Source organism: Colossoma macropomum, unplaced genomic scaffold, assembly GCF_904425465.1.
Source record: "Colossoma macropomum unplaced genomic scaffold, Colossoma_macropomum, whole genome shotgun sequence".
Classification (NCBI taxonomy): Eukaryota; Metazoa; Chordata; class Actinopteri; order Characiformes; family Serrasalmidae; genus Colossoma; species Colossoma macropomum.
In genome coordinates, this window is record NW_023494789.1 from 48,135,156 (window position 1) to 48,149,326 (window position 14,171).

At 40.4% G+C, this 14,171-nt stretch overlaps 1 protein-coding gene across 2 annotated transcripts in view; it reads right to left on the reverse strand.

Annotated features, from left to right (window-relative positions):
• cntn3b (contactin 3b) overlaps nucleotides 1-14,171 on the reverse strand; it is a 125,744-nt gene that overhangs the window by 28,427 nt on the left and 83,146 nt on the right. For both annotated transcript variants that reach the window (XM_036571553.1, XM_036571555.1), the window contains exons 12-13: nucleotides 10,143-10,318; nucleotides 688-805 (exon numbers count right to left, since the gene is read on the reverse strand). In XM_036571553.1, the coding sequence (XP_036427446.1) occupies nucleotides 688-805; nucleotides 10,143-10,318 (294 nt within the window). The remainder of the gene's footprint in view (nucleotides 1-687; nucleotides 806-10,142; nucleotides 10,319-14,171) is intronic.

Genomic DNA, 14,171 nt, shown 5'->3' on the forward strand with positions numbered 1-14,171 from the left:
TTAGTTTATACTGAAGTCCCTGTAATTACTGAATAATCCTTAGTATGTAATAAATCCCGAAACGTTAAGGGGTTAATAGTGTCACGCTTCCTGTCTACATGCCCTGTAGTGCTCCTCACTCCATCTAGTCCATGAACTACATCTCCCAGGATCTCAGGGGACATTACATGACACCTGCACATACTACCTCCACCAATCACAATCCACTTCCTCACTCCAAGTCATCTGAATACTAACAGTTTACACCTGTTCCTCATTTCACGTCTCTGTATAAACACCTGTTTGTCTTACATTGTCTTTGTGAAGTATTGGCACTGTTTACAGAGCATACTGAGCGTTATTCACCTGTCTGTTCTCACTGTGTACCTACCTGCATTGTTTGTTCGACCTTGTCTTTGGATTTCCCTGTTTGGTGTTTTGGCTCATTTGGAAATCTCTGTTTTGGCTTTGATTACTTCTTTTATCCCCGTGCGTTTTGGACTGTCTATCCTGGTTTTGACCTTGGCCTGTTTCTGGATTACGTCTTTGGCTAACCAAAGCTCACACTTTCGCTTCTGACCAGTTCTCGGAGCATTACAAATGGCTTCTGAGCCTTAGAACTGAACAAGACACATATGTGATACAGGCTTCTTTCAAGAAATAGAAGATTTACAGAGGAAAACTACATTTAACAGCAGGTTTTCTTACCTTTCACAATCAAAACTGCATCCACAGACAAGCTCTCCACATCAGTGTCAATAATACAGACGTACTTCCCACCATGGTGTAACTGGATGTTTCGAATCATCAGGTCGCCGGCATTCCTCTGTGGGAAATATCAAAATAAAATTTCAGCACAGTTCGTGAAAATCCACTGCTAATGTACAAACTCAACATCCCCTGCCGCTCTACCAAGGCACATGTGTTCAAATGGGGTCTGATTATGATTCTTCATCTTACAGACAAGAAATCAGAGGCCTGAATCACACGCATGTTCAATGCATGTTCTTTTTTGAGAAAAAAAAAAACACAGATTCTTCTATTGATTTCTTTTCATCTTTGGTTAATGCTACCTTTCATATTTTTCACTGTCAGCTAATTTTTCCCAAGAGTGCCAGCAATTTCCCCCCTTTGATCCAAATGTAGTTCGGCCATGACACGTTTACCGTCTAAAATGTCTGTCTGTATTTCTGCACCACAGCTAAGCTTATGAAGCTTATATAGCTAACAAGTAAGGGAATCTTTACCATATCGGTTAGCATTGTGTCTAAATCAGCACATGCACTACTGCTCAAATTGGTTTCAGATAAATGTATAATATGAAGAATGTACACTAGTCCTATTTCATAGGTCATTATACAGCAAACCCATTTTACCAAATGTCCAGAGAAAATACATAACACTGAAATATGGATTCATAAAAGTCATATAATTGTTAAAACAAAGCTCACTTTATCTAGGAGCCTCAGAAAATGCTCACTTTTGTTCAACCAGTCTGACTTTGCAAGCTGTCACATTATCAGCATTATGTCAGTGTGACATACACTGAGCTGCGAAATCAGTTGTTGTAATAATGTCACTTCACCACAGAAAGTGTTATGCCACAGCTTAATGACAGAAAAAAGATCAGTGTCATCTGACATATGTGTTATGTCAACGTGTCAACAAAGCTGGAATAAATGCAAACTTTATTACAAACGAAGCTGATTGGAATAAGAATTTATATGGACCATTCTATTTAGTCTGCTCTAACTGCGTTCCCACAGCAAACACAAGCGATTTAAAAAAAAGAAACAATGAAATATTCAGACCATAGATATTTACAAAGATTATGTTATGATCTATTAAAACTCAAGGCATTCATTGAGAGAGTAATAATCAAAATATTAACCAAATCATCATTTATAGGGTGCTTTCTATAGTGAGGTGTCTGTCCCAAACCCTAACTCCTACATTTACACTTTACACATCTAATGCACTTTTTTGGGGGGTTCTGCATTTTGTTGTGGTGTCTGAAAACAACATGCAGAAGATCCACTGCACTCAAACAGACCCACAGTGCACTGCAATAAGTAGCGTACAACTGATGTACCCTAGGGGATAGGAGATACCCATAATGCACTGCGTTGTTTAGTTTGAAGATTCACACGCAGCTTCTCTGAGGAGAATTAGCGAACCCAGCTACAACAGCAGCTTCTCCACAGAGCTCTCCTCAGACCTGCTACAGATGTGAGCTCCTCTCACGTGTGCAGTCAGACTCAGCAGTTATAGCACGACGTTTGTAGAGTTTACGCGATGAAATTTGCTGTCGCACAGTAACGAGCTACCTGTATGACGTAGTGTCCGAAATCGTTTACTACCATCACAGATTTCTGTTTCTCATAATAGGGTTGTTCTGTATAGTGATCCTGCCCTGCGATGGACTGGCGACCTGTCCAGGGTGTGTCCTGCCTTCCGCCCAATGACAGCTGGGATAGGCTCCAGCACCCCACCGCGACCCAGAAGGATCAGCGGTTTAGATGATGTATGTATGTATGTATAGTGATCCAGATTTTCAAGTGCAGGATATAGTGATTAGGATACCATTCCAGATATGGCATTACTGTTCATTTGTAGATATTTTTGATTTCTTTTTAAGTGAAGTTGAATTACAGATTAAAAATAAATTTAAAAAAGAGTTTTAGATTTGCAGGCGGAGCCTTATTTTAGCCACTCCTCTGCATTTTAGAGCAGGAGGTGAGGCTGCATCCCTGTCCCTCATGGCCACATGTTGAGCAGTTAGATCCCATTGTTTTGGAATAAATAAGTCCCAAAGTCTGAAAATCAGTGTGGAACATTAAGAATTGTCACTACCGAAACAGTCTCTATTGAAACTTCACCAAATGTTGATTATGATTGTTTTATTAGTTTCAAAATGGAACGTTTAATCATTTGTTTTAATAAAATAAACAAAATTAAAGTCACTCAAAGCAAAATCTATATACTTATTTATTTGTGTGGCTCTCTGTCAGTTATGAAGGGTTTATATAGGTGTCATGTAGCCTTAAGAACACTGTTCTACAGTAAAGTGTTACCATAGCAAGCTAGGAAGCGTTAGACATATCCAAATTGATGAACAGAGCTGTGGATGATTCTGAAAAGAAGCTGGAGAACATGAGAATAAGGTTTAAATAAAATTCACATCTAGAACTCAATATGTTTGAAAAGTGGTGATCAAATGTTATGAGGTAGATAACTTGACAAAAACAATAATTGTAAATGTATACAGTAGAATTTACAGTGCACACTTAACCCTTGTGTGGTGTTGATGTGTGTGTTACTCAGTGGTCTGCTGGACCCACCACATTATTGTTTTTTAAATCAATATAGCCATAACAATTTATGTGAAAATACCAGATGTTTAAAATATCACAAGTGTCCAGCGTAGGGTTCTCCTTTAGCAGCTGTAGCCAGTCAGCAGCCTGTCCATGTTGTCCACCCTCACACACACACACACACACACACACACACATATACAAACACATACACACATAGACACACACACACGAACAGCAGGCCATGTAGGAGGAGAACAGAGTGAAGGACACAGCACCTCCACACTTTTACTCCCCTGCAGGTTCACCCAACACCACACGTGTAATATAAATGTGTGGGGGGTGAACAGAGTGAAGACACTGAAAATGGGTTATTTTATATGTTCTTCACAGAAAATGAGCAAAGGACAAGAATCTGAGGTTGAAATAATAATAAATCACATCATTTTTTCTTTTGGTAAACACTGAAAATGGGTCCCACAGACCTGAACACCACACAAGGGTTAAAATGATGGTTCTTCAAGGGTCATGTAATAAAGAAAATGGTTCCACTTAGAACCATGAACACTCAAAGAACCCCTTGCATGATTAAAGGGTTCTTCGCATCGTGAAAGCGTTCCTGAGATTGATGTAGAATGTGCTATAAATGGTTCTATATAGAATCTTTTTAAAAAGGGTTCTTCTATTGTCAGAAGCTTGACATCATAACAATAGCAGAACCCTATTTGGTGCAACGTAGAACCCTTTTTCAAAAAGGTTCTATATAGAACTATCTACAGCACGTTCTCCATCAATCTGAAGAACGCTTTCACCATGCAAAGGATACGTTTAGGCTACTGGGAAAAATGTATTCATTTGCCTTTATGCTAAACTATTATCTCAACCACAGGCAGTGAGTCAGTACTTTGAGTGTCTCAAGCAGCTGATGATAACAAAGGGTGAACATTCAGAGTGTCAGGGAGTTTGTCTTTGACCTTGCGAAGTGGTTCGACACTGAGCAATGAGGAATTGTGACATGTGGCCGCGACTGAAGCCAAAACTGTCTGCATCTCGTCGAGGCCCTAAGGTCTCCGCGTCCTCTGGGACACTCACCCTCCCCGCTTAAAATGTCCCTGGCGAGACAGAACAGACCGCGCTGCCGACTAGCCTCCGGGCTGTGCTCCTATCCGGCTCTCCCAGACGCACACAAGAGCCCGCTAAAACAAACACGCTCCGGCTAATTGGCAAGATACTAATTATTCCGTAATTACATAAGCGGGGGGGAGGGGGGCGGGTTGGGGAGCAGCAAGACACACATAACGAGAGCTAATATTGTTCTAAATAAAATACAAAGCACGCTGACACCATGGGGAATAAATAACTGTCGGTACAGGGGAGGCACAAGTCGGTAGATGTTGGTATTTGAAAGCGTCTTTCATCAAAAGCTGCAGTCACAGCGGCGTGAGATGTAAAACGAATGCGGATTTCAGAGGAGTACAGATCAAATCGACTGCCTAACTGATATTGACTGTATTGACTGTCTGCGGCTGTGTTTCACGACAACGTCTGCTGTGAAAGTGGACAACTGTGTACAAACGTATCAATTTATATATATACATACATACAGCGATCAGACATAACATTATGACCACCTTCTTGTTTCTACGCTCATTGTCCATTTTATCAGCTCCACTTACTATATAGGTGCACTTCGTAGTTCTACAGTTACAGACTGCAGTCCATCTGTTTCTCTGATACTTTGTTAGCCCCCTTTTACCCTGTTCTTCAGTGCTCAGGACCCCCATGGACCCTCACAGAGCAGGTACTGTTTGGATGGTGGATCATTCTCAGCACTGCAGTAACACTGACGTGATGGTGGTGTGTTAGTGTGTGTTGCGCTGGTACAAGTGGATCAGACACAGCAGTGCTGCTGGAGTCCTGACTACTCACTGTCCACTCTATTAGACACTCCTATCTTGTCAGTCCACCTTGTAGATGTAAAGTCAGAGACGATAGCTCATCTGCTGCTGCACAGTTTGTGTTGGTCATCCTCTAGTCCTTCATCAGTGGTCACAGGACGCTGTTGGCTGGATATTTTTGGTGGACTATTCTCGGTCCAGACACTGAGGTGTTTACAAACTCCAGCAGCACTGCTGTGTCTGATCCACTCAGACCAGCGCAACACACACTAACACACCACCACCACGTCAGTGTCACTGCAGTGCTGAGAATGATCCACCACCCAAATAGTACCTGCTCTGTGGGGGTCCATGGGGGTCCTGACCACCGAAGAACAGGGTAAAAGGGGGCTAACAGAGTATGCAGAGAAACAGATGGACTACAGTCTGTAACTGTAGAACTACAAAGTGCACCTATATAGTAAGTGGAGCTGATAAAATGGACAATGACTATATATATATATATATATTATATGTATGCACAATCCACATGGAATTAATTCCCAAAAGTCCCTGTCAACATGCAGCTTTCAGCTCCTAAGATGAAGCGCGTGGAGGGATGATTCACTCAGGGGTAATCTAGGTTACCAAGACACGAGTCACAGAACATTCCCTCAAGTTTTTTTCTGGAGAACCCAGCCCACATGTCAACTCATGCAAGAAGGCCGGTGGGCCGCAGGTTGCAAAGAGGGCTGGAACTGCTGCTGCATCGGGAGGCTTCCCCTTCTCTGACAAGTCACTGTCCCAGACAAAAGGCCTCTGTCTCTGAGGACGTCAAGCAGCTGGCAGCGAGAAAACTCCAGCTCTGACAGTCGGGGAGGGAGGCCGGGGAGGTTGGGTGCTGTTTAATTATGCTAATGTATTCATCCCAAGCAGCCGAGATGGGAAGCGGTAATCTCCACAAACGGGAGGCCGTGAAAAACCAGCATCTCATTACATCCCGTGTCAGCATATGTCGTTGTCGGCTGTAACCACCACCGAGAGGAGAGCCCGAGGTGTGACCACGTCAATGTGACAAAACCCCAGCGCACTGCCTTGAATGTTTTTCCATGAGCACTCTGGGAATCTGTAACTTGATAAATAATCGCTTTCTTCTGACATTGTTTTTTCCTCATTTAAATAATTTGCCAGGGACAAGCTGAGAACAAACGGTTGAGTCCTACATTAAAAAAGGAACACATTCAACAAAGCCCAGTGTCTTATCTGGCAATTCGAGGCAGGATTTCAAATCATCATTTGACTTGTGCCAGCCTTGCCCTTGGTTCATGCCAGCAAACTCATTATGAAATTATTTCAGGGCTCTAGCTACACAAATAGGTATGCAAATTCAATTACAGCAAAGACTGACGATAAGGAATGTTCCCCCTTGAGGTGCAAAAATTAGATGTTGGGAGGAAGAAAAATAGGGAAAAAACACAGTTTTAATTGATGTGGCCCCTTTCTCTTTTGCAAACTGTATCGCACAGACTGTTCTCCAATCATGGCAATTCATTCACTGTCAATGTAGGTCATCAATGGAGTGACCCAGAACAAGTGAATGGAAATCGTCCGGAATGTTCTTTTTCAACTACGGCAGTAATGAGGACCAGAACTCTCTGAAGGAGAAGGTTCAGTTTTACATACTGCCATGTGTGTCAGTTAGCGAGGTCAAAAGCAGTGGATGTCAAAGGGGAATTCTTATCATTATTAAAAATGTCTGCATAGTTCAATGGTTGAGATGTTAACAATGTCATTCCAAGTGGTTTGATGTGAAGTGGTTCACTTACCATCACAATGTCAAAACTGCCAATATAGACATTTTCTTTACAATCCAAACAATCCTGCAAACACTGTCTTCTGGGCTTTTATGATGGTAAAATAGTGGAAACCCAATTTCTTTGAGCACACCTTTGCCTTACAATACACTGCATTTACCTCTCCGCTACGAATCAATGTTAAATACTGCATTTTAAACCAAAATCTTCTCAAAACTGTCATAAGTCAATGTCTCACGCATTGTAGCTTGAGCATGAGTTATGTATTCATGACCATTTCATGTAATCATTTTCTGTGAGGGAGCTTTTAGGGGCATTGAACTCTTCAGACGTCTGGTTCTTTTCACCACCACTGTGAACAATTCTTTCAGTTTCTTCAGAATGGAGCTCTTCACATCAGACTACTCTGAATAGTCACATCAAAGGCTCTGTTCAGACTGCAGGCAAATCGGATTAGTTTCTCAAGTCAGATCTGTCTGCACTGTTATTTTCAAGTGATCAGATTGGATTTGTGTGTGTAGACATCACCAGCCGACCTGCATGGGCTGCTGTGCTGATGACGTACTCTGTAAAAATTGATTGTGTTTCAGAAAAGTTCAAAAAGTAAGTAACTTGGTTAAAATTTTGAGTTTACTGAACTTCTAATTGCAAGTTACCAGAAATTTGTTTCACATTCTGTTAGCTTATTATTTGAAGTTCCGTGAAAATGTTTAAGGCAACTAGGCTGCTGACTTTTTAAGTTTACACACAATCATTATTTACAGTGTAGGCATCAGTAACTATGTAGCTACGCTGGTGACGTGGATTTCAAAAACAGATGCAGGAGAGATGGAGGTGCATCATCTCACCCTCCAAACTCTTCAAAAGAGCCTGGAATCAGCATGAATCTTTGGTGCTGTTCTTGAATCCCAGCACAGTGTTGTTATTGTGTTGCTCGCTACGACAACAACACTGTGCTGGGATTCAAGAACAGTGAACACTTTGAAATCTGATTTGAGCGTCCGAGCGTCCAGACTGAGATGCATTTCAAACCACCTTCAAATGCGTTTTACATCAGATTTTTTTCAGGGTTTTTTGCTTTCCAGACTATCAAAAATCAATCTGGATTCAATGTGGATATGCCAAAAATCGGATTTGGGCTGGCAGTCTGTACAATTGCTTAAATAACTGAAGGCAGACATTTTGAAAAATTGGTGGAATTCCCCTTTAAGAAGAAGTTAAAAATACAAAAATGAAAATGCTAAACTTAATAAATATATACATGAACGAACAAACGACAGAATACGGAGCATTGAAGTTGGAACAGAAGTGGGCAGAGGTTACAAAAAGGAACATAAAGTTTGTTTTGATGTCCAATTTACAGTTTTTAGGCAATTACAGTGCTAAATAAACTAATATTGGCAGAATAAATAGGATGAGAAACAGAACTTTCCAACCGTAAAAAATAAGCAGGGAGATAGCAAGACATAAAAAACACCCAAACGGTTCACTCTGGCCCACACAGAGATTCAGCCTTAAAATGTGGCTAATCAAAGATGGAGCTGAAACACAATCACGCGTTTTCCCAAGAAAACTAAAGTGCGATATCAAAGACAGAAAGAAAACGAAGGAAAGAAGTGAAGAGGGCTAGTTTCTTTCAGGGGAAAGGTGAGCTCAAGTTGGTAATGATTCTAGAGCAGTTTAAGTTAGTTGTTTAAGCTTGTTTAATTAGGCAATTTGGAACCAGCCTAGTGTAAATAGTGCTTTTTTGCTTTGAGCATAACAGAGAAAAAATAGGCAAAATAAAGAAGAGGTAAGAGAGACCAAAGGGGAGGGATGTACAGAATAAAAGTCTGAGGAGTACTGTCTAATGAGCACAACACAATTAGTCATATCTTATATATATATATATATATATATATGTACACCGATCAGGCATAACATTATGACTATGATTATCCTTGTTTCTACGCTCATTGTCCATTTTATCAGCTCCACTTACTATATAGGTGCACTTTGTAGTTCTACAGTTACAGACTGTAGTCCATCTGTTTCTCTGCATACTTTGTTAGCCCCCTTTTACCCTGTTCTTCAGTGGTCAGGACTCCAGCAGCACTGCTGTGTCTAACCCACTCATACCAGCACCACACACGCTAACACACCACCACCACATCAGTGTTACTGCAGTGCTGAGAATGATCCACCACCCAAATAGCACCTGCTCTGTGAGGGTCCATGGGGGTCCTGACCACTGAAGAGGACAGTAAAAGGGGGCTAACAAAGTATGCAGAGAAACAGATGGACTACTACAGGGTTATAAATACAGTAAAATGAATAAAATGTAGATATTTTATTATATAAGACAGCATCATCTAAAAGTTCTGCTTAAATATAGGTCAAATCTCATCAGACAACTGTTAGCATTTCTAGCCCTTTTTGCTCTGTAATGGCACCTTTTTTAAATCCTAATCTAACTTTAAAATTTTAATTTGATTTTTGAACTATCCTCACTTAATTTCTAATTTGATTTTTAATTTAATGCTTTTCTCTTTTAAATCTATTGTTTTAATCATGTTTTAATTATGTTTTTCATTTCTGTTCTCAATTGTGTATTTTCTCATTTGTACAGCACTTTGAATGACGGCATGGTATGAAAGGTGCTCTATAAATAATCATAACGATACTGATACGACATCACTGGGCATCCCTTAACATGACTTAGCATACCTTCATGAAACACATTCACTGACTATCGACAATTAGCCCAACAATCACTCTGCTAGAAAAAAACAGCATCAACCAGCATAGCTGGTCAAACCAGCATATGTTGTGTTTTGTTTGCTGGTATTCTGGTCAGCAAGCATGACCATGCTGGGTAACCAGCTAAACCAGCAGACCAGTATTAGACCAGCACAGACCAGCACTGAATTCAGGCTGTGTTTTTCAGCAGGGCACTACAGACTCATCTATACATACAGGCCCCAGAATTTTGAGCTATGCTAACTGGCACATTCATTTCTAATCATGCTACAATAACAAGGTGAAACACAAAGTAGAGCTACATTGTGTGGATGTCATCTGAGTCCTTGTTCATGACATTTCAGTGCTTTTGGCTCCCGTCACAAAGGGCAGAAGTACATGGCACAATCTGGCAGGGACCAGTCTTGCATTCTACTTACCCCGCCGACTCTCTCAAAGTGGTCCGAGTCCTGGTGGAAGTCAATGAGCTGGCCGTTAAAGGCCCAGGAGAAGGTCACATCGAGGGCTGGATCCAAGGCCACCTGGCAGGGCAGCACAATACTCTCGCCCACTATGATCTCCAGACTGCTGGGGCCCTGCGTGATCCTGGTCGGCTCTGAACACAGTGCCAACATAGATCCGTCAGCTTTATTCTGCTCAGAAAGCTACAGAAAATCTACTGAAACACTGTGACACACTGCTCCAATATACAAATATAAAATGATCATTTTAAAGATATTATTTAGACCCCAGTTAACCATCCCAGGTATTAGTATTTAAATACTGAAATCTTATTTCAAGTACTTTTTATGAATCATTATGGGAAGACAGAAAATACACAAACCAACAGTTCAGGGAAATGGCATTTTTATGTTTTGACAGGTCTGTAAAATGTGACAGTTTTGTATTAGTATGTATATTTTATTACACTGGGCTACAAAACACAAGTGCTTTAACATAAGCATGTAGCCAAGGATGCACTGTTCAGGAAATGACTAGGCAGAAATAGCATGGCTTTATTGCTAAGTAGGCTAACTGCTTAGCTGATGTTATCTAGGTCCAGAAACAATGAAAAGATATTTCTCTGACAAATAACATGTTGGTGCATCGTCCACTGAGGAGAAAAGATCTTGTGCAGAAGATAACCGGCCCCCATTAGCGTCCAATGCTGTACAGATTAGCTGTTAGCCTATTAGCTCATCTGAAGAGGCAGTTGCTCATCCGACACAAAACCTACCAATTTCCCTATTTAACAACTGAAGTAAATCTAAATAATTTTTATTTGGTGAAATAGTAAAAATGGAAATTGACAATATATAGACAGAAGTCAAGACTGCTTTCTAAACCATCTAAACAAGATGGATGTGAGTGCATGCAAAGCACACAGTGGCTTCTCTGAGCTCTTCAAAAACAGTGCTAAAAATATCATTTTATGTTTGTCTCACATGTTTCATCTATGACTGAGAGGTAAATGTCACAAGCCATTCACGCTACCAGTATTAACCGAGAAGCTTTGGAGACTCTCAGCTTGTAGAGAGGACCAGGCCTGAAGCAGCTGGACGAGCGAGAACCACTGTAGGTGGTATGGATGGAAAGCTGTCTAATCCTCATGCTAGGCTACCAGCTAATGGCTAACCCCAAGAGACTGGCTTCCAGTTTCTTTTCTCCCTTTCACTCATTTACTCATTACATCCTAATTTCTGACTGCAACTCACTACATGCACAGTACGGGCGTTTCACACTGTTTGTATGCTGCGTCTTCTGCATTTATTTTGTGACATATCAGTATGACGGTAAGGACAAAACTCATAAGTTCACAAGAATTTCAACCAGTATTTTTGGTTTTAGTTGACGCATGGTCAATCAGGGTGGTTTGAGTGATGTCTTAGAGGACCAAGAACCAATAAAGCATGGTCAGTATTTGGCTTTGAGAACCCATATCATGGAAGACCAATTTTTTCACGTCTTTTTGGAATTAAAGAGTATGATACCCATACTAAACATTGCTAAAGTTTCAAAATGTACTGTCCATTCCCCGGTCCACACTGGACATCTATGGAAACTAAGCTGTGAAGCCTGTTTTGAATTCTTTGCTTCTTTGATGTCAAGAAAAAACTCAATTATATCAAATAATAATATTGAATCAATTAAGCAGTTTAGCCTCAGCCACTCACACTGAAGTTATAAGGAGTGTTTCAGCCCAGACTGTTTTTTGAATGAGGCACAGTCAATCATTTACATCATTTGCATATATCACTCTTAAAGGCACAGTACCAAAAACAGTCTGTATGATACCAAGTGATATAGAAAGGTTAAAAACTGGTCATGTATGAAGGAATAATGACTGTTTTTGATCCATAAAACCACACAAACATCATAAGTGGACCTCAGGGGAATATGATGGATATGAGCCCTTTAAGAGGCATATTGAAAAGCTACACAAAAGACCTTCGGGAGCAGCTGATGTACTTAATCATATTAGAATATTATGAAAGTGAATGAAGTGTTTACAATCCAGTGAAGTGGTTTATCCTTGGTGCTAATGCACTGCAACGTGGCAAACTTGCATTTCGATGGAGGGATGAAGCTAACAGGTGGGTTAACCAACCGAGATCCGATCTACTTCACATGCATCTAATCTGGCAATACAGCACCTGCATTTTTTAAAAACTGCTGTACACTTGTGAAAAGGTTAAGAGGCACTGCTGTGTGCTATGGTGACTGTCGGCACGAGGAAAAGTTAAGTGGGATTTAATAGGGGGAAATACATTGTGCAGGGCGTCTGGAGTGAACGGGATGCAGTGGTGTGTGGATGTCTTCTGAGGGAAAGGTCATGCTAATTAAATTACACTAGATTAAAAGGGTCAGCTTGTGGCTCATAACAAAAAAGCTAATGACCAAAAAAAAACAGCTGACAGGACATTCATAAAAGAGACTGGCTCGCTCACATACACACACTTTCTGCTTTAACACAACAAACGTACCAATTAAACACATATCCTGCTTAATGGGGGACAAAAAGTAAGAAAACACTAGATCCATCATGCAGTTTAATGAGGAGATAACAATATAGCATTTAAGAGTAGTAGCAATAGGCACACTAATCTTGGCTGACATTAACAGTATGATTACAGCACCATTAGGCACAGATGAGTATATAGGAAGGAAAAGGATGTGAACTTTATTGAGTTTTCTCATAAGTGAGCCGTGGCTTTGAGAATGGAATAGACAGGGAGTCTCTTAGGATTGCACAATTAGCTAATTCCCTCAATGTGGTAGGGAAAGATTAAGCATACTGCAGTATATAGGGCTTAAAATGGGTTAAGTATTGTGCTGACATTTCCATAATTTACATTGTGTCAACATTTCATGATGAATGGACAAATAGAAATACATTACATTGACTTACTTTAAATAACAAGAACTTTTTCTTTCTCCTGTAACGTAGAGCCAGTTTATAATAATGATCAATAGTGATAACCCACAATTTTATCGCTACACTCTCAGAAATAAAGGTACGCCACTGTCACTGGGGCAGTCCCCCTCTTGTCACTGGGGTGGGACCCTCAAGGGTCCATCTCAGTACCTTTAGTCAGGGAACATAACTGTACCATAATCCACTGAAATGCTATGTTCTAAGCTGTACTGACTCCACACACCCCGTCTCGTCTCCAGGCTTTTATTTTACTGTTCTATTTAAAACATTCGGTTATGAAAAGGTACAAATACGAACTTTTCACCTGGAAACACTTATTTAAGGTTCACAATCAGACCTTAAAACCACTGTTGAACCTTTTAGGAAACATTTACATTGTTTGTACCTTAATGAAACAAAAACGTACCTGCACAGAATCTTTATTTCTAACGGTGTACCGGCGAATCTATCGCCAATAATGTGCTGACAATTAGTGACTTTTTTGGTTGCTACAACTCTGCACACTATCTAGGCACCTTGTCTGAAAAACGCATCCTTCTACAACACATACATCTCTAGATTGGCTGCATTTTACTTTAAACAAAGTGTAAAAACATGTTTGTAACTAGAATTTGTCTACATTTGATATGTTTATATGTGGTAAACACAGAAGTCTTATGGAAGTTTTCCATCATGTTTTGAGGCAGTAGCAGCCTCTCAGGCTCAAGGGGCAGATTTTGCTGCCTCTCTCAAGAGGCATTTGATTAGAATTGTGTATAAAATATACTCCAGTGATGGTTTTCTTTACTGAAATCCTGAAAACTCAACACTGTAAAAACAAAAACCCTGCAGATACATTGAGCTTTGCTGATTTTAATCAAGACATCATTTTAACGTATCGGTTTCTGGTCATGTTTGCCCTCCTAGAACAGATACATTTGCAAGAATTATAACAGTTAGGGTTCGTGCAGGTAAACTGCTGTAGCAATCTTGCTGGTATTCTGGCTTGAGTTCACACTAACTCCATCTTGTTATTTACAGCTGAATTCCCATG